This window comes from Struthio camelus, chromosome 2, assembly GCF_040807025.1.
Source record: "Struthio camelus isolate bStrCam1 chromosome 2, bStrCam1.hap1, whole genome shotgun sequence".
Lineage (NCBI taxonomy): Eukaryota > Metazoa > Chordata > Aves > Struthioniformes > Struthionidae > Struthio > Struthio camelus.
This window is the reverse complement of record NC_090943.1, coordinates 118722930-118743812: the sequence shown is the minus strand read 5'-3', so window position 1 is coordinate 118743812 and position 20883 is coordinate 118722930. Positions and strand designations below refer to the sequence as shown.

General features: G+C 46.0%; 1 protein-coding gene and 1 long non-coding RNA gene across 3 annotated transcripts; both read left to right on the top strand.

Moving 5' to 3' along the window:
* The first annotated feature begins 496 nt into the window (after nucleotides 1-496).
* On the top strand, nucleotides 497-11700 carry TGIF1 (TGFB induced factor homeobox 1). Of its 2 annotated transcripts, none has more exons than XM_068932278.1 (3): nucleotides 497-743; nucleotides 9065-9291; nucleotides 10646-11700. In XM_068932278.1, exons 2-3 carry the CDS (start codon nucleotides 9109-9111, stop codon nucleotides 11210-11212), a joined length of 750 nt encoding a protein of 249 aa, XP_068788379.1. In that variant the 5' UTR covers nucleotides 497-743; nucleotides 9065-9108; the 3' UTR covers nucleotides 11213-11700. The 2 variants fall into 2 exon arrangements, with proteins under 2 accessions (XP_068788379.1, XP_068788378.1); XM_068932277.1 differs by lacking the exon at nucleotides 497-743 and adding an exon at nucleotides 1386-2360.
* Nucleotides 11701-14680: 2980 nt separating this feature from the next.
* On the top strand, nucleotides 14681-19512 carry LOC138066197 (uncharacterized). The gene is made up of 3 exons (XR_011139441.1): nucleotides 14681-14910; nucleotides 17831-17925; nucleotides 18672-19512. It is a non-coding gene; the product is annotated as an uncharacterized lncRNA (long non-coding RNA).
* The last annotated feature ends 1371 nt before the right edge of the window (nucleotides 19513-20883 follow it).

The window sequence follows — 20883 nt, the reverse complement described above, 5'->3', positions numbered from 1 at the left end:
CACCACGGCGGGAAGGCGGCGCGGCAGCCCCCTCCCCCTGCCGCTGCCCGGCGGGCGGTTGGCCGCCCCAATAACGGCCATCCCGCCCGGCCGTTGGGGTAACGGCTCGCTCCGCCGCCCGCCTCGCTCCGCTGTGAGTCAGCGCGCCCGGCCAAGGCTGCCTCACTAAGCCTACTGCTCTCCCCAGCTAGATACAGCGGGTATAAGCGACCAACCCCTTCCCCAAACAACACGATATTCAATTAAAAAAAAAAAAAAAAAAAGGAGAGGGGGTACTAACCCTGCAGCGCCTAACACTGGGGCCTTGTTAACTTAAAACTACTCAGCAGCCGCCCTTCCTCCCCCTCCCCGCCCGCCCGCCAGCCACATATGTCCCTCATTCAGGATGTAACAGCTGTTTTATCTCCAGCAAGGTCGCTGTAATTACACTATATAAAATAGTTACAAGGTACTTGGGAGTATTTGCTTATAAAACGCGGTTGCTTCCTCTTCTGATGTGAATGTGTGTTTGTGTGGATGTGCGCACGGCCAAACAGGAGGGTGGAGGAAGAAATGAGCCCTGTTTTGCCATAGGAATGTATTTTTTAAAGAGACATCGTTTCAAACATTCGCTTCCAAGCCCGAAACGCCTGCCCTATTCCTCTTCGTTCAAAAACAATTAGGCACGTGACTGCGCAAAAGCGAATATATAAATACACTCTCATGTGAATAAAACCACGCTCCATCAGCACGCATTCTTGAGGGTAAGGTGCCTGATTTTACTTTCCACGCTAAAATCCTCGCACTAAAAATTTCCGCCTGCAGTTTTACGGTTGGTATTTTTATTTGCCTGGGTCCGACCGAAACCTCGCTTTGAAAGGGGGGTGCGGGAGAGCACAAAGAAACGCCGCTAAAGCAGCCGTTGTTATTGGAGGGCTCTCGCCAGCTTCCCCTCAGGTCGATGGAAAGAGCTCGGTGGGAAGTTGGACCGAGCCCTAAGTGAACACGCAGCTCTAAAGTCCTGTATTTCTCATCTCAGAGGAAAATAAACTGTTGCTGCACCACGTGTTTGGCTAAGAGGGATGAGTCAAGCTGTGAGACTTTTTTCTCTTTAAAGCCATGAGCATGTGTCACAGCAACATCCACCGGTGGGGGGGGGGGGAAAGGAGGAGAAAAACAACCTTTAAGAACTGATGTAAAAATAACCCCAGAACCGAGACTCGCCTTCCTCGGCAGAGGAGCTGGCAAAGAGCAACTCGTGAGGGTTTGTTGCCGAGATGATACATGACATCGGAGTGCGGGGCGGAGAAGGAGAAGCAGCCGCCGGCCGCCGCTGAGGGAGGGTCGGGCTGTGCCGTGCCGGGGCCGGCTGCTAGCCGGGGCAGCCAACCGGGCGTTTCGAAAGCGGCCCGCAAACCCGGCGGCTCGGCAACGGCCGCCCGGCAACGGCCGCCCAGTAACGGCCGCCCCTGAGCCCGCGCCGCGCAGGGAGGGGGGCGCGGGCAGCGCCGAGGAAGGAGCCGGGCTGGTTTAGTGGCATGCGGGGTGCTCGAAGGGCTCCTTCTCCTGCCGTACACGCTCGCCTTTCTTCTCCTTTCTATTCACGCCGAGGAGTGGGTGGTTCATCCGGGCAGCAACAGGAGGAGGCTAGTCAAGGGCAGCTGTCAAAATCTCTCCCTTCGCCCCCTTCTCCTTCCAGTTTAATGATCAAACGTCTGCTGGGAAGAAAGGCGAGGGAGCAGGAGGCACGGAGGGCTCCCCCTGCGCTCCCGGCCCCGCCACTCTCTGTTGTGTGTGCATGAGTGAGTGAGTAAGGGTGTACCCCCCCCCTTCAGCCCTCCCCTCCTATCTGACAGAGCCACAGCAGCCCGGCAGGGGAGGAGAGACGAGCGGGAGGAGGAGGCAGCAACAGCAGCAGCAAGTGCTAGCGTAGCTCTCGCTTACTCTCTCTTACTCATTGCTGGAAGGTGGGGGGGGAGGGTGGACCTTGTTGTACCTTTTTTCCTCTCGTGCCTTTTCTCACTTTAACAAGCTGGGGCCAATCATCGGCAGAAAGGAACAAAGGGAAAGGGGGAGGGAAGCCCACCCCGGCAACAGCCGCCACCAGAAAACCCCCGGGTAGGCAGAGCCCCGCCGGCTGCCGCTGACAGCAGCGCGGCGGCCCCGGACCAGGCGCCTGCCACCGGGCTCCTCGCCTGGCGACGGCGGCGATTCCTCCTCCTCCTCCTCCTCCTCCTCTCCCACGAGTTTAAAGGGCAGCAGTGTCCGGCCGAGGGGAGAGAAACTTGGGTCGGCGAGCGGGTCCCCCTCGCTCCTGGTGTGCGAGGTGTCCAGCGGGAGCAGCGGCTCGGTCCTCGCGATCAAGATGAAAAGTAAAAAAGGTAGTTGTGAGTGTGTGTGTGCGAGTGAGTGAGTGAATGAGTGTGGGGGGCCGCCCGACCCCCGTCCTGCCGCTGCTGCCCGCCGCGGAGAGAGCAGGGTGCCCTGCGCTTTTCTTCCTCCATGCGGGAATGACTGGACTGCGGTGGGGAGACAAGTGAAACGGAGCCCGTTTTCCTTCTCCTCTCGACCGTTTTCTCCCTAATCCGACCCCCCCCCCCGCCGGGGCCGAGCTCCCGTCGAAGATGGCAGTTGATGTTTCGCTGCCAGACAAAACACGCGGGGCTGTTGTTTGGACGCGGCCGCGTCTCCATGCTGCTGGCTCGCTGTCAACAACATGCCCGAGCGCCTGCTTTGTGCCGCGGCGAAGTTTTGTTTTCGCTCTCTCCGCGGAGCTTGTTCCGCCTTCCCTCCTTTAACACCCCCCCCCCTTTTTTTGGGGGGGGGGGGAACGCTCTGGGTTTTTTTGCACCCAAATCCGCCAGCCCGGTAACCTCGGGCGAGGGTGGGAGTCGTTTTCGCAACTTTTTAGCCGAGGAACCGCGGGCTGCCCCAACTGGGAACAAAGTGGTGGTCGGGGCGGCCCCGGCTCGGCACTCTTTGTTCGAGGCCCCGGGCACGCCAGTGTGTGTGTGTGTGTGAACCCGATCTGCACCTCTGCCTGCTGTGTTTTTGGTAACGGTTACTGCCTTTTCCTTCCCCCCTTTATCCCTTAAAACAGCACATAATAATAATAATAAAAGTTTCCACACAGTTGGGGTGAGGAGGAAGAGGGGGGAGACTTTCCCCCCTCCTAACAAAGAAGTTCTGTAAGTTTCAGTGTGTTGGTTTCCGCGCAGACAAACTTTATATGTAGTTTGAGGACTGTTAATCTTTTCGTTTGTAGTGCTTTAAGTGCCTTTAAATGAGAGCTTGAGCACAAAGACGTGCAACGTGCTTTTCGGGTTTAATACATTCCGATTTAACACATCTGTCGGGGTGGGGGAAAGGTTGGAAAGCAGTTTATAGGAAACGAGTATCTTTCCAGTTGTGATTTACCAATCTGCGCTGTGGCTGAAGAGCGTTTTGCTTTTAAAGACCATTAAATTACCTCAAGTCGAAGGTTAGAAGGGAGTAGTGCGCATGTTCAGTACTCCAGAGTTGTGCTGTTTGCTCCCTACTACGCATTCCTGCGGCTCTGTAGTAGAGCGGTCTCGCTCATTGTTAATATCGCTGGAGCAATTAATGCGTGTGTAGTTCGTGAAATCATTGGGCTGCTGGAAACGCGATGTACTAATATGGTTTACAGGCTTCGTAAGAAGCTTTGGACTTGCCACTCGTTTAAGAGCAGCGCACACAAAGGGAATTAAGCCACGAAGACGAAGTTTAAACAGCGGGCAGGGTGGTGTTTAAAAGCAAAGAATTCAGGGTTGTGTCTGGAACTTTGTATTTTTGGCCTCACCACACATTTCAGTCTGTTAACTCACCGGATTGGTTTTTAGACTACAACATGTGTTGCCTACCAAACCCTAGCCCTCTATACGTAGACACAATGACAGCTTTGACTTGAAACGTTTCAGTCGCCTTAGGTACGTTCAGATTCTTAAGCTTATTACAAACGTTATTTTTTGTAACGGTTTCACTGAATTAATTTAGCCCAGTTATTTTTAGGACATTCCTATGCTCCCTATTTGCACAGCAGTGGTGAGCTGGTTTCCTGTCTGCTGTTGCTTCCATTGTTCAGACTTCTCTCCCCGAGGGCAGCTGCTGGTTGTTGAAATACCAAACTCCCTGCACTTTCAACTGTTGTTCTTGCCACCCCCGAAATAAATGTGTGTGAAAAATGCTGACATCGTTTCTAGGTATGCATGTGTAGGTCTTTGTGTGTGTGAGAGAGAGGGAGATCTGCTTTGAGGACTGGAAGTTCTGGGTTGAAACAATGGAAACAATGAAAGGTGACATGTTGGAGGGAGAACTTTTGAGAGGGGCCATCGGCCTGGGGTTGTGTGGCAGAAATTAGAAAATGAAGACACACACATGGAAACTTTTAGAAAGATGTCAGGGCTAGGCTGCCTCTGTTTCATTAAAGGTTATGGTTATTCGTAGCTTGGCATTTGAGGCATATTCAAGAAGTTTCAAAAAATGACTTTGTTTCACGTTTCTTTCTTGCAGTCCTAGAAGAATCCTGTTTTTTAAAAAATGTGTATAGCACAGCCCAGTCTGGCTGCTTTGGAAGCACTAGAGCTCAAGCTGTGAAATGCGGAGGAAAACAAACAAGCTGGTTCCTCAATTATGAAGCATAGTCAAAGGAAAAGTTTTTACTGTGGAAATTCCCATACGCATCCTTACAGTTCTTGATTTTTTGTGAATAATTTTAAACAAATTTATTTTTGTTGGTTTTTAAATTCACATTAAGTTTTTAGTTTTTTTGGTTTTTTTTTAAACTAACAGGCTGTGGGTTAAAACCCTGAGGAGTATTTTGTGGTAGTTTCATATACAAATAATAGCCTGATAGCAATCACACTGAACATATTCAGCTTGTTAATTAACTGATTTAGAATATAATCATGCAAAGACACAGGCATGTGTTCAAGCTCATACATGGGAAGAATCCTGCTGAAGTCGGTCACAGCAGGATTGGGCCTTAGATCAGAGCTAGTTATTTATCTATGCTCACAAACATCCAGCTTAAGAAGTTCACAGAACGCTTGGGGTGTGTGTGGGGGGGTGTTCTTAAGGTGATTTTTGTCTGTTCCCGCTCTGGAGGGCAGAGATTGCTTCTTGTGGTATACTTTGTCCTGTTTTGAACAGCAGTTGGCTTCTACCACTTCCTCTGTGAAGCTCTTCCAAAAACACAATAGGATGTCTTTCCTGATACTCAGCCTAAATTTCTCATTTGCTTAACTTCCATCTCGGCCTCCCTTTAAATGCTTTGTCCTCCTCCTTAAGTATTCAGCATGCTTGGTTAAGTATCCGTAGTTTATTTTGAAATCAACTTTAGTCATCGCTGTACTTTTTTTTTTTTTTTTCTCAAGTTGTTTCAAGCTGTTAACTGCTGGGTGTTGAGCTTAGCATTGTATGTGAGATTCTAGGTGTAATCTTCCCTGAGCTGATTGCAGGAGGACCCATAAAGTCTTTGGGCTGTGATACAATGCAGTGGTGCATTCAATCATGTCTATGACTTCAGCTAGGAAGCCAGGAAAGTAAAGTAATTTATAAAGATGGGATGCTGATCATACAGTTCTTAAGTCACTAATAGCATGGAGTGAATAGAGACTACTCATGTAAGTGAAGATGGCAGGATTTGAGAACTGGGATTTTGTATTGTTTCTTAGACCTCTCTGCAGATGAACTTGCGCAGCTTTAGTTTAGTCGTGTAAAAGCAATATTTCCGTTTAGGTTAACTGTGTTTAGGAGAAAATGTAAAGTAACCTGACACTAGCCCGCTTTTAAGACGAAATAAATTACTGGGTCAGCTGGAGCTACTCGGCATGTCCACAAGCCTTTTTTCTGGGTGTAAATAACAGTAAGCCAATGGTCCAGTCATGGAGCCTAGCCAGGGACCTTTTCAGTTGGGCCCTGTTAAAACAGGAAACCAGCAGCGAATAGCCTGATTACTAACAAGAAGGAAAAACAAAGCTGGGTTGTAATCAGCAGGAATGCTTTAATGAAAACAGAGCCTTGACAGCAACAACGTGGCTCCTGCTCTAGTAAAAAATATCAGCTGAGGTAGTGAGAGATTTCTAGCCGTGACTTCCTGTTGCTGCTCAGTCTGTACTGCGCTGGAGAGGTCTGCTGAAGGTTCAGAGGGCTGATCGTCTATTTAAATGAGGAGAAGTTGTAACACACTGGTTTTCCTGCTTAACCAAAACCTGTTTTGTGTCACTAACTCACTCTGTCAATTAATATGACACGCCGAGTAAGCGGGGCAAAGGGCAGGCTCCAGCGTTGATTCACTTCTGACTAGGTAGGCTGCAGTTAGACGGCAGCTCGTACTTTAGAAGGGCAAGAGCAAGAGATCCTATTTGCGAAGCAAAGATTTTATGCTGTTGGCTTTTAGACAGTGTTTTGTCAAGTGTTTTTTTTTTTTTTTCAGGTGGAAAAAATAAGTTCTAAAATAAGTTTTGCAGTCAAATCAACGTTCTCGAATTCAGAGAGAGGCTTCGGTGGAGTTTTTGAGCTGTGTATTAAATCTCGGAGGGTTTTTTTCCAAATGCAGTGATGTGTCTGGAGAATTTCATGTTATGCCATGTAAATGTGGCTTACAAACTTGTAGGCACCTAATTTTCCTCACAGGAGTAGTTTCTTTGGCTTCTCCTCCCTCTCATTTCCAACATTCATTGCTTGCCTCTCCCTCTTTCCCAAGGTCCTGCCTTGCTGCCTATTATATTTTAAAAACAAACACAAAAAAACCCCAACCCAGTGAAGTGCTGCAACACTTCTAGTTTCTGACAAACAAGAACAGCACACTTGAAAACGTTGTCTGAATAATGTAAGCTAGTTTTAGCTGGTTTTTAAATTCAATTTAAAAGGGATGAGCTGCTTTGCAGAGCCATCATGTTGTCTGTGCATGATCTTTGTTCCAAGAAGTGCTACTCATGGCTCAGGAGCCCATTGTGCAAGGCATGTTTTCAGGTTAAATGGGCAAGCGTGACAGCACTTCACTTGAAACTATTGCAAGTAAAATACCTTTTGCCCAGAATTGTATTGAAGTAAACTTGACATACTTTCTGTATGAATTTAGGATCAGTTTGCATAATTTGGCGTTTATCTTGTGTTGGCTATTTAAATAGTATCCTATTGTTCTTGTTCCATGACTGGATAATTTATGTAGCTAATCATCACAGGAAAAATGTATATTCAGCTGTAATGTTCACAGTTTGCTATTTGTTAGTTACATAAATCAGCAATTGAGAGAATGAAAACAATACTGTGTAAGTTACTAAAGTAACTACACCAGACAAATTGCAGATTGATGGTGCTACTGGGAATGCTTCCATGCCAAAAAGATACACTGAATAGCGTAAACTAAATTTAAGGATGTTTGGGTTAGTCTTAAGTTAGGGAGGAGGAAGAAGAATTCCTAATATCAGCTTTGGCTACAGTTTGAAAGTGTGGGGAGGGGGCCTACTCCCCCCCCCCCCCCGTGAGTATTGAGCAAAACTTGCATCTACCCCCCTTTAAAAATTTATATTAATTCCTTCTATCTCTTTACTTAAGGACATAAAATACAGCTTTATATAGTTTTGTATTTCATGGGCACGCTTCCCATATTTTGAGGCTGACTATTTCCTTAGATAAAGCAGTATTTTTGAAATGTGGGCAACTGCCCACAGAGGTTTTACTTTTGATGTTTAACTTTGCTTGCTGTTATGAGTGAGCAAGTTCCTTCTTTTTTTTTTCTCCCCTAATTGAGATGCAAGTTCAGAACAACAAAAAAAAGTGATCTAAGGACTTGTTTTTCTTCTACAGTATCTAGAAAATGCTTCAGAAAACCAATATATTTTGAGTCAAAAAAAGTATTGGATTGTACTAGGTGAAATGAATGATATCTCTTATTTAGATTTATGTATAGTTTAGCAAGATTCTTAAAATTTTTGATGAGATTAAAGTATTTAAAGCTAAAGCATGGTTTTCTTTGTATATTGTAGTGCTATTTGTTTCTTCAATGATGTGTGTATCTACCAAAGGAGTAGAATTGTAGTCTTCCTCGAACTAAAAAATGCTCAAATTTTATTTTATTTTGTTTACATATCGTAGCTTCAGATAAGTAGTAATATGGTGTAGTAGTATGGACTAACGAAATTTTAAAATCAGTACCTTTCTTTGTATTGAAGGGGGGAAAAAAAGATGTGCAGTTAACTTTGTAAATCTGGAGCCTTTACAGTAAGTGTAGCACAAAGCAGACGTTTCCACGGATTGAAAAGTGATAGGAAAACCTTGAAATTGAAAAAAAAAAAATCAGAATGCATTCAAAGCAGAACAGTTTTAAAAACATTAAATGACTGCAGTTCTTTGATACAGGAGTATAATTAAATAACAAAAGTGCATCTCCTGATGCACTGGTGGGCTCCATATGTGTTAAGCTGGCTGTTCTTTCCTTTATTCTGCACTTTTTTTAATAAGTGAAAATCCATGTGGGGTGTGGGGCGGACACAATTTTTCCTTTCTTCTTTTTTCTCTTTGATTTAGTTTTTATTAATAGATGTGGAATGAACTATTAACTTATAAAACCTCTAAGCTATCCCTCCCAAGAGGGAAGCATCAGCATGTTAAGGAGCAATTAAATAACCCGTTGCTTGAGTTGGGTGTATGGGTTTTAAGTTCTTGCCTGTTGGCTTTTTGCCCAGTCACTGGATAGTTATCCATGAAGAAAAGTGTGTTGGATGCATACCATAGCAAGCAAATTTGGAAGATACTGGCATGAGATAGAAGCTATCTGATAACATGAGGTAGATAAAAGGTTGCTAGGGGAACAAGAAAATGAGGGTTTAGAGAAAAGAATTCCCCTTGGAACAGATCATTGGTGCTACTTTTTGTTCAGCTGACAGGGAAGCCACAGCTTGACAAGTTAACGCTACAGGACAAATCCCCTGTATAGGAGGCTGTAGCCTGATTCACGGTAAAGAGGGTTAATATAATAAGAAGTGTCTGAACCAGAACATGCTGAAGCCAAGTAGTTTACTGAGTTAGGAGGCTGATTGTTCTTGCCTTCTTATAATTGTAGGTGTAGTTGCAATATCAGGCAGCGAAACAGAGGATGACGACACTATGGATGTCCCACTGGATCTTTCGTCTTCTGCTGGCTCAGGCAAACGGAGGAGACGTGGCAATCTGCCCAAGGAATCAGTGCAGATTCTTCGGGACTGGCTATATGAGCACCGATACAATGCTTATCCTTCAGAGCAAGAAAAGGCGCTGTTATCCCGACAAACACACCTTTCCACACTACAGGTATTCCAAAGAAGCAGCTCCTGCTTTAAATGAGCTCCTCTCCCTTTTCTTAATTTACCTGAGGTCTAGTCTCTGATACAAATGTTTGCACTGTATGTGTCATTTCCTCTTATTGTTACTCACTCTTCTTCTGATGTCACTTGTGAGGAGAAGTACTGTTCTAGCTAAAAACGTACTGTGTCATGATGATCTTTGCTTATTTGGAATAAAACTACCTTTTCCGGAGAACAAGCATGTTAATTTTTGCAGGATCAGGGCCTAAAAGCCATAAAATGTCTCTATAGGGCAATTTGTTAGGAGGAAAAGTTTGTTTGTTTGTTTGTTTAAATTGTCAGCAGAGCTTTTCTGCTGATAGATACACAGCTTAACAGTATAACTCTTCACTTTTAAAACTGTAACTTGAGGCTCATTGGGTAGAACATGCACGTGTATAGTTATATGTATGATTACTTCCATTAAGATCAGTGGAACAACCTGTATAGATATAGCTACTCAAGTGCATTAGTGTGGGTGTAATCGGGCCTTTATGTGTTTGGGAGTTTTGGATTGTCATCCAGGAGCTATGCCACTGACAGCTGTGAGGTCCCCTGGACGCATCATTTTTGTCTTCTTTGGTCATCTTTCTTCTGCAGAATAGCTAGTAAAAATTGCTGCTTTCCACCTTATGGGAGAGTGGCTGCATGAGAACTTGTGTAAACTCTGGGTTTTAGAGATGCTAAATGTAGGGTGCTCCTGTTGACTTCTGGGCTTTATTTTTCCAGATGAATTCTCTAGTACAAATTTCATAATTGACTGTTAAATAAAATTTCCTTAATGTAACATCATAAAGAAAACGTTCTTTATATAGTAAACACAAAAGAGACGTTAAAGTATAAACTATCCTGTATCGCCCAGGAAACTGGTTTGATATTTAAACAAGGACAAACTTAAATGAGGTAATTCATGTTATGTCTGTCGACACAGTCAGTTGAACAAGGAAAATCAGTAACTATTTGTGGGAGGAGTGGCTCTCTTCAGAGAGAAAAGGTTTTCCTGTTGTTAATTAACCTAAGTGTAGGGAACAATAGCTAATAGGTTAATGTGTGTGCACAGAGTTAAAAGCTAAACTTTTCAGTTCAGGCTAGCAGTCTTCAGATTTCCTGGGGCTTTTTGTAAAAGGAGTGGGGAGCTGGGGGTAGAACAGGGACAAGGCAAAGGCCTTTGCATGGCATGTCAGAACTTGTCAGTAGGTCTCTCTTTTGTTCTGCAGTTAAGGAAACTGCTGGGAGGGATTCATTAATCTCACAGAATGACTCTAGTGGCACATAGTTGGAAATGGATGAAGGTAGAAATTAAGATGTCATTATATTCCCAGGTCTGCAACTGGTTTATCAATGCACGCCGCAGGCTTTTACCTGACATGCTGAGGAAGGATGGCAAAGACCCAAATCAATTCACTATCTCGCGAAGAGGGACCAAGCTTTCCGAGGGCGGTCTGGTGGAGTCTTCCATGAGCACAAAGAGCTACATTCCACTGCTGGAGGAGAACTCCTTCCTTCCTGCTACCACAGCACTCAACAAGACTGTGTCCTCTTCTAAACCTCCTTCCCCGGGATCAGTCCTGGCTCGACCCTCAGTGATTTGCCACACAACCGTGACTGCATTGAAAGATGCCCCTTTCCATTTTTGTCAGCCAGCAGGTGTAGGCCAGACCACGGACCTGCAGCAGCCCCCGGCCAATGGCTTCACAGACAGCCCCCTCTCCTACCATGAGGATGCATCTAAACTGGGACCCGGTACAAATGCACAAAGTGGGCTCTTTAACACTCCTCCTCCAACCCCACCAGACCTTAACCAGGATTTTAGTGGATTTCAGCTACTGGTGGATGTTGCACTCAAAAGGGCGGCAGAGATGGAGTTGCAGGCAAAACTTATGGCCTAAATCCCCTTCCTTCTTCCCCGTTTTGTTTTTCCAGGCAGGGATCTAACAGCTGTGTGGTTATTGCCACCCACACGATATCAAAAGACTTATCTGCATTATTATTATTTTTTTTATTAATCTTATTTGCACAAGGGATTGCTGAAATGAAGCTTCCTGTCACTGAGATGGTCTTCAGTGGAATATGGTCATTCCAAGAATTATAAACTTAAAGCTACTGTAGAAAGAAAGGATTGTGTGTGGTTTTTTTTTTAATGTTTTCTTTGTAGGTTTTTCATAATGTGAGATGGTTCCCAAGATCATGTGATTTGTTTTTGTTTCTTTCAGACTGTGCAATATCTAATAATGATATAGAGAGTCTTCTTATCATTCCCATGTGGAACAGAATATACCGACACGCTGTCTAAAATAAATTTTCAATTTTTTTAACAATATGAACTTGGATGATTATGCTTTTTTCTCATAATGTAATAAAATATTTTCTTTAAAAATGGGTGTACACAGAGTATTTTGTTGAATACGAGCTTTGCAGAAAATGGAGCTTTACCCTTGAAATAAACTGAAGTGATAAATTTTTTTGAGCTCATACTGACTATGGTTTAGACAGCTACACTAGCAGTTGCTGTTAACCAGATGTTTAAAGGAATGCTGAAAAGCGGGCCAGAAATACCTGACTGTTCTGTTGTGTTGAAATTTTTTACGGGGGCCAAAGGGAACTATGTAGTCAACTTGCATTAAATTTCGGAGGGGATGTCTTAGGCCCCTTTAAGAATTTAAGCCTTTGGCTACTAGAAATACCTTGGGGCTGGGAGATGTAACAGCCCTTGGGTAGCTTCTCCTGAAGATGAAATAAGGCCAGACAAGGGACTGGGGTTAGTGCTCTTTGCGAGTCTTTGTGATACAACTTCTAGATATTTCTGCTCGCAAGTTTGGAAGGGGTCCCCAATCTTTCTTTTCTTAGATTACTAATGACAAGATTTTGATTCTCTCTAATTCTAGTGGACTGGCACAGAGTAGACAATATATTAGGTGGGAATTTGAGTTTCGGGAACCAGATATTTGAGATATTTAAGCCTTAAACAGTTGACTTAGATTTAAAAGAGATCCCTGTTGTGTTTGGATATATTGTACCCAAAGGAATCGGAGTTACTTTGCAGAACAGGACTTGGCTATCAAAATGACATACCACTTCTCAAAAATGGGAAGACTTGTAGCTCGTATTTCAGCTTATTTGAATGTCAGTCACCCACCCTTATCCTTCTAACAACAGTGAAACAAGAGACCTCTAGGGGGAAAAAAAATTGGGTTCTGGTTAATCCTTAAAAACAAACCTGTTGTCTGTTCAGGGAATGGGGGAGGGTTGAGCAGGAGAGCTAGCAAACTTAGGGCTACCTTTAGGAGTAGTAGATTGCAATATTTATGTGTATGTGCTGTTTTGTTTTGCTCTTGGCTCTTTTTTTTTTTTTTTTTTTAAGTGGCAGACTCCTTTGTCCTCTGCAGTATTCTTTGGATTTCTACCCAACTTCTGCTCTCCTTAAACCTTGAAGTTTAAATCAATGGCTGTATGTTTTTAAAAGCAAATAGTAAACACTGTGGGTGAAAATAAGTTTCTCTAGGGCCATCCACATATACTGTATGGATATAGGATTATGTACAAAGAAAAATAATTATTTTCTATTGAAAAGAACCCAGAAAAAATAGTTTTGAACATAGCCAGAGATAGCTATATACTTCGTCTTCAAGGAATAGCATAGAAGTTCGGAAAAAGCCTTGTGACATTTTTCTCCCTGTCTAGACGCTATACTTTTAGGCTATTTCCTTTGGGATACCTATGCACGCTCTTCTGGCTGTTGAACAAAGTGGAAGTGCATCTCTGTGTAACTATGAGGTCTGTGTTGAAGGAAAAATTGAGCCTTTTGTGGCATAGATTCTTGCTCTCAAAGGGTGCTAGGGAGACTAATTTGGTGCCTTCTTTGCTAAAGGTTTGTATGTTGCTTTCTTGTCCATATGCAAGACAGAAAGATTTTATAAAAACACTCTCCTTATGCCCATGCAGCAAGCACTGGCCAAGTGAAAGCAACCTCAGGCAAACATTTGAGTTGTTTGATCTGAGTCGTTTGACTTCTTCCTTCATTTTTTCAAAGCAGGTTACTAGTGCGTTCAGGGGTAGAGGAAAAGTGGGGGGATGAGATCGTTAAAGGGAATTTCCAGAGATCCTTACTCTTCGTTACTCTGCCCTTCAAAATAAAAAATGTCAGCAAGTTTAGAAATAAAAAGAGTTTTGCTGGCTGAGCTGACCAGTTCTGTGATTCCACTAAAACAGCTGCAGTAATGAAAATGAAAATAGGATGAGGAAGAGAACTGTTGCCATTGAGATTAAAACAGTTTTCATTGAAAGTAACAGTCTGTGGTCTCGCTGCAATTATTGTTTATGCCACACATTTATCTTTATGCCACGTTTATCTTTATGCCACACATCTTTATGGCATTAGTGTAACAGAACCAAACTCTGCGCCGGTGATGATTTCCTTTCTGCTGACTGCCTTCTCCTAGGGGGACTTTGCTTGTGACCAGTTTTGCTGCAGGCCAAAATTTTCTTTTTTTAGTTATTACTTGTTAAGGTTACACCTAGATGTTTGGCTATGCTCAGAACCCTTCGACTGAGTAGCACTTGGCACACAGAGAAAAAGCTTTTCCCTACCCTCAGGTGTTATTTAACTTGGAGGAAGAAAGTGACTCATATTGAAGTACCACTAAAATAATATCAGAAGGGAGTTTCTGCTTTCCCATAATCTAGCACTGATTTGGTTCAGGCTATTGAAGTTTGCCTGAATCTATTCTTTCGGAGCAGAAACTTAAAGTAACTCCAGATAAAATTATCAAGGGTAGATTTAGGACATCAGGTGGAGCTAGGACCCAAAACCGAGCAGGAGTCCTAATAACTAATGAATCAAAGGCTTCATGTGCCAGCCACTCATCCCCGTAAGAACAAAAGGAAAGTTTATTTCTGGAAACGTGTTTGGCCATGGAAAAGGGGGAAAAAACAGTAAAAAGAAACAATGAGACAACAAGAGCAGTTTTGCTGTTCTTGCTGCAGTGATAAACCTAACTGCAAAGCAGCCATGTCAAAAACAGACCTCTGCCTAAAAACACAAACTTAGAATGATTCACAAGAAAGCACTGCCGCGCTTTACTAGAGACCATGTGGTTGATCAGCAAAGCCTAAGCGACCTAAGTGGGATGACAAATCTATGCCAGTGAAAACAGCTCACACGCAGACTTAGTCAACCTTGTTTTCATGGCTTTTGTGTCTTGTAAACAAGTCGGGGCAGCTGCATGTGATAAATCTCTGTCTGCACTAAGCAGAAATAATTACAATAGGGAGGGAATCTTGCGACTGGCATCTCCGTGTGCCGGTGGGGGGCTGGGGGGGCGAGTGTCTCACTGGATGTTTGGGGACTCGCAGTATTGCACACACTTCCTAGCTTTTGCCGTGAGGTCAATGTATGCGTCTATAAACGTGCGGAAAGCGTAGCAGCTGGCCTCGTGTGTGCAGGGGGAGGGAAGGGGTGCGGAGGAGAGCATGGAGCCAAGGAGCGCCGGGACAACTGGCGTGGGGACCGCTGCTCGCAGGCGGTCCTGGCTCAGCCGCCGCAGGGATGCAGCTTCTGCTCTGGCTGCAGGCCACCGGAGAGGTGCAGGTACCAGAAAGGAAAAAAAGGGTTGCAGGAGAAACTAAGCAAGACCTGGGGGAAAAAAATGGCTTGCTGAAACTGTGTGTGTGTATGTGGCCTGGGTTGCGGGCAGGGAGTGGGGGGCCGATCACTGTTTTTGTCTGGGAGAGGAGGAAAGCATGCTCTGGGAAACCCAGCCAAAAAGAGGTGTAGTGCAGCTTGAAGTCTGGGTGCACTTTGACCCTGTTAAGTGTTACTTTCATACCTATATCTGGGTCATTTGCAGTTAACTGTATCCTGCCTGTCAAAGTTTGTTTTCACTACTTGTGTAGCTTACAGCACTTCATGCTGGTTCTTGTTTTTTGTTTTTTGGGTTTTTTTTTTTTTGCTAGCTCTCATAAACCTACTCCTGCAGTACTTTACAGATCTTTTAAACCCCATTTTCTTCTCCTTTTTTTCTTCCTCTTCTTTGCGTATTGCAGTTGTCAACTTTCCTCCTGCCTTTTGCCAGATAGGGATCATTGGCATAAGTACAGCACGTGTTCGCTCTTCAGGGCATTGCTGTTTTAAGTCTCTTGTTCACCAGTTGCCTGAATTCTTGTGTGTTCATCTTGTTTCACTGGTTTAGCGAGCTTGTCTTCCATGAGCTCCAGTGCTCAGAGTAAAGGAAGATTAGCTTTGCTGCCCTCTCTAGCAAAATGTCACGTAGCTGTCACTATTCTAGACATAGCAATAACGGCATTCGCGTGTGCTGTACGCAGTTCAGTGTTCTGGTCCGTATCGTGACAACGTGCGCCTGGAGTTCTGCAAACCATTGACTGCAAAAATCACATAAAATGATCCTAGCTATGCTACAAACTTAAAGCTCAGATTACCTTCTTCATCTAAGTTTTGCAGGAGTTCCTACTGACAGCTCAAAGCCGTGACATTTAGCTATTTTGCTCACCTTTCCCTTTGAGATGGTAGCTTTGTTTGCCTTAAAATTCCTGTCTTTGTAAAGCAAAAAAATTAGGCTCAGCTCTGAGGCACTGGGTGTGGGACTAAAGCTGTCAAGTGTCACAAGTCTTGCTACACAGGCCTGCAAACTAGCGTTAGCTTCCTACTAGAGCTAAAAATGTGCACGACCCTTCATAGCACTGCAGTGCTGCTGCGCTGCACTGCATGGATCGCGGTTACTGACGCTGATGCAGACATGAGTAAGTCACATCTGCCTCCCGGCTAACCCCTGTCCCACTGAATGCCAGGGCTTCTGCCACGTTTTGTGTTTCCACTAACAGACAAAAATAGATGCTTTGAGCACTCAGCTGCTTGCACCCATGCATAATAAAGTTATAAAGACGCATTCAGGTAACAGTGCTTTGAGTTAGTGGCTTAACTGGGAGGGCCGAGCTGCCGCTTGTGAGGATGGGCTGAATGAAACTATCTAACCTTGTTTACTCTTGGACAACTTCTCTTGGACCACAGACCAAGGCTGTGGCTGCTTTCTCTAATTGCAGCCTACCCAGTGCCTGCCCTGGGCAAAGAGCCCTGTTTGTAGGTGTATAACAACATGACCCTCGTGGGGTCAAGAGCTCCTTGTCAAAACCCTGCATGTGGTTTTTTTTGTGAGGGTTTTCAGCTGCCAACGAAGAGGATCAACCTGATTGCAGAAAGAGCGGTTTGATCCCAGTGCTGCGGGTTTTGCAATGGGTGTGTGTGGCCGTATGGCTTCCCTGATTCTTTCACTCTCTGCCTCACTGTCGTGCTGCTAGGGAATATGGTGCCGCAGATGTTCCTGGAGCTCCTCCATCAGGGACGTTTCACAGGGATGCAGAACTCGGCTTCTTTTTGAAACTATTCATTATGATTAGTAGTAATGAAGCAATTCCTAATCGTGAGGCCTCTAGTACTACCGGAATAATATTCACTAATAAATATGTGAATATTTGTAAGTAAATATGCAGAAAACCAGTAGTTCCAGCTCTGAGGGTCTTACAGTCTAATATCTCTTTGGGAAACTGTATGTCATACACTTCAAGCTTGCTCCTGCTATTTTCCTACAAATAAACACTTAAAGCTGGAGAGACTTGTGTTAGGGATAAGCTCCTCAGTTTCTTTAGCTGATATGTCCTGTCTAGCATTCAGCATAAAACTGAATATTGTTTCCTACTTCAGCTTTGCCTCTAGTGTGCTAGGTCTTTTGCAGGAGCAGAATTGTTTTCTGTTGATTGGTGAATAGATTTTACTGCTTGGCTAGGGGCTTTCAGCCTTTTGACCTCTCCTTTAGGGATCATAATTTGCCACTGGTTTATAGATTTTACCAGGACTATATTTTTGAACAAAAATCGCTTGAGCAATTGGGGGAAGAACGTGATGTCCTCCAGCTTGCTTTTATGACTCTGTGTAGCTTGTCTTCAAAGTTGTTCTGGATCCTGGACACACCACTGCTGGTAAGGATCGCAAGGGTTTTGTAATTTTACTGAATAAGCATTCAGCTGTTTTGCCAGAGCCTGTAATTTCACTTCCTTTTCTAGCCTGCAATGTTCTGATTGCCTGACCTTGTGTTGAATGTCTTTCTTTGTTTTCTTTTTTACTTCTAGTATCATTCCTTGTTTGAACTCTCCTTCTATCATCTCTCTCCCTGTTTTACTTGAGAGTGCTTATGCAATATTATGCATAGTCCATTTCACTGGGTTAGAGATTATTTTGGTACTGTTCTGAAAGTCATCTGATCCTTGCTACCCCCACTACCATTAACCACAAGAGCGAATCTTGCTCTGATGCAAACAAATCAACTTGTGTTCAAGAGAGAAAGCACATCTTGCCTGTGTAGTTTGGCTTTTTTCTAACTTCTGCTTTCTGTGCTGTGACAGAGACAAATGTAAAAGAGAAGCAATTAGCAGTAAAATCAGTCTGGCATTTTTAAAAGCTGAAATTTAGCGTTAGCTGATGTCATTTCTAATTTCAGCACATGCTTCGGCCGGACGCTACGGCTCTTCCCAGGTGGACCACCCACCAGGTCAGGTATGAAGCAGCCATTCCTATGCCAGCCTTCACTAACAGGTTAGTTCAGGTTATCGTAGTAAATGCTACTTAGGCAGTTGCTGCTGCAATTCATTCTTCCTGTTAAATTCAGCTGGCTTGCAGTCCGCCCAGGTATTTTCAGTGATGTGCTGCCAACTTTCTGCCAAGGCTCCCTCAAAATTTCTTCCTCTTTAGTTGGGGATACATGGAAAAAAAACCCCTCCTTGCCTGTAAATATCTCCTTTCAGTTGGTAGCTTTACATCTGCAAAGCACATACAGCGTGTCCTCCTATCCCCCTTTCCCCTAGCAAGCCGGGCCCCTTGATGCCCGGCTCCAGGCTGTCCCTGCACAAGCTGCTTGAGCCACCGTCATCTCCCAAGGGGCTGCCCCAGCCCGGGGGGCCGACCCCGCGTCTCTGGAGGCGGTGGCCGGCCGCTCGGCTGCAGCAGGTCTCCTGCGCTGCGTGGTCAGCAGAGGGACAGATGTGCTCTGGGTCTCAGGGAGATTTATTTTTGCTTCCCACCTACTTTGTGCTTGACAGTGGCAGGCGGTGGAGGTCCCAGCCACCCTCGGAAGGGCAAGGGGCCTCCCCGTAGGGCCCTTTTTTGGGCCCCCGGAGGAGGTGGTGGGGACGCAGGCATACAGGTGTCTCTGCGGAGACCTGGCGCTCTGCCCTGCCCCATCTCACTCCATGACCGGGGGCAACTCTGCTTTAAATAAGCAGCGCTGGGGGTGGGGGGGGGGTGACATTGTTTTCCCTCCCATTTACACCTATGTGCAACAGGTATTTGCACAGGACCGGCAGTGAGCAGTTTCCTTTCGAATGCACGGCTGCAAAAGGTGCAGTTTCCTCCCGGCGGGTCAGAGGAGCGAGGCCGGGAGCGCGGACCAGCCGATGCCGACGTCAGAGTCAGACTTTCTGCATCTGTCAGAAGTGACTCGCTCGCCGGCCGGCCCGAGCCGGAAACGTGACCTTGGCGGTTTGCGATGCTCGCTGGACTCGGAGGGAACGTGACTTCAGATGCTCCGCTTCCTGGAAGGTTTCCCGCTATTCCCAGCCTCGGCCGCAGCCCTCCGGCACGTGCCTTGTTTTCCAGCCCTGGGGGCTGAAGGGCTACCTGGCCGCGCTGCTCCCTCCACCTGGGGCCGGTTTCGGGCCGCTTCCGCCGCAGCTGCCGCGGGCCGGGGCGGCCGGCGGGGAATGGAGGGGGTGAGTCAGGGCAAGAGCCGCCGGCTGGTCCGCTGGGCGCTGCGCAAGGCGAAGGCAGAGCTGGCTCGTCCCTCCCTCCCTGCGGGATACGCTTCCTGCCCCAGGAAATCCCTGGCCGCAAGGTCCCCCGCTGACCTTGGGGATGTTAAAATGCAGTCAGTGAGTGCTGGCTGCGTTCAGGATGAGACCTAGGGGTTTCTAGCAAGCTTAAAAAAAAAAAAAAGAAAGAAAGAAATTACAAACCTTTCAGTTTCAAAGAAAAAAAACCCTTCCCAGTCCTCAGCTATGTAGTTTGTCTGAATTCACTTCCTTGGGATACATTGGAGTTTGATCTTTAAGGAATGATATCTGAAAAGCCCATGCGTAAAAACTTAACTGTTGCGGTGATAGCATCATAAACTGCCTTTGATCACTTAAATTGTTGAACCACAACTCTGTCTGTTGCCCAAGGACTGCAGGAAATGTACCTACACTTATGCAAATTTGTACAAGAGGGAATATTTTACCAGGCTTGCTCTTCCAGCCCAGGGAATGAGGGCTGGATGGCTCTTGCCGCAACCTGTAGCTTATGGCTTGCAGCTGAGTTGTTCAGCAATCCAGATTATCTCCTGTGTCCCCATCCTGTGAGTTCCCACAGCCTCTTCCCCTGTTGCCAGCAAGACCCAGAACTGCTTAGGGCCCAGTTGTGCAAGCCTGGAGCAGCGAGATTTTTCCAGGGCTCTTTCCCTGAAACGCTGGTAGCGTTTACAAGCAGAGAGTCTGCAAGCTGGGTCCTTTGGCTGCATTTTTCTCCGAACAGTCACAGAGATTGCAGTGCACATGTTTTGCCTCTAAATCCCCATGACTCTTGCCGGTTCGGGCATATTTGTGTGTGGGTGGGTGAATCTGATGGTAAGAGACAAAACAATTGCTTTGGGAACCTTGAGGGGAGCCAAGGCTGCGCCGGAGCCCGGCCGAGGCAGGATGCAGCAGCAGCACGGCAAGGGCACAGTCCAGAGCTGGGGAGCTGTCAGGCAGGGCCTTCACTTTGCGTAAAATGTGCATTTGCCTCCTTCCCAGCCTGGTACAAGAATTTACAAGCCCCGGAGAGAGGCAGGTTGGGTGTAGGGTGGGTGTAGCCCATCCATCGCTGCCCCCTTCCCCCCCCCCCCACTGTTTTTTTTGGTGCATGAACCCAGTGACATGACACTGGACTTTGGGACATCACTCGATTTACTTCAACTGGCACGTTCGAGAACCTGACCCACGCTGTCAAAAGAGCAGGACGAGCCGTCCGTCGCTCAGCCGCTCCGAAAAGCCCCCGGGGGGGCTGCAGGGGGCACGGTCTCCCAGCTTTCATGAGCTGCAGGCATAACGCAGGTAGAAAACTGCACACGCCAAAATGTGGGGCAGCGCTACCGGAACGGAGTCCAAGTTTGTTTTGGTGGCTTTTTTGTTGTTGTTGTTTTTTTGTTCCCCCCGCCCCTCACCTCAGCGATAATGCTTAACCAATGGGCAAGCTCTGCCCTGTGTACTTTCCTAGCCCTCGTGATTCACTCCGATAATCACAAACTTAAAACAGAAGTCTGGCCCTGAACTTTTTCGCTACAAAGGAAACAAGAACTTTGCACTGTCGACTGCTCTCAGTGTTTCCAGCAGGAGCTCGGTCTCTTTTCTCAGGTGCAACAGGACGCCAAGTCAGTGGAAACTGCAGTTAGCGCTGCTTGCGCCGCCTGTGCCGGTTGTCGCTGCAGTGGGTGGAGACCAGCGCTTTTGACACGACATGAGATGTGTCGTGTCGGGCTCC

Coding starts and splice junctions, on each gene's coding strand:
- TGIF1 (XM_068932277.1), top strand. Junction 9,292..10,645: donor CACACCTTTCCACACTACAG/GTATTCCAAAGA, acceptor TTATATTCCCAG/GTCTGCAACTGGTTTATCAA.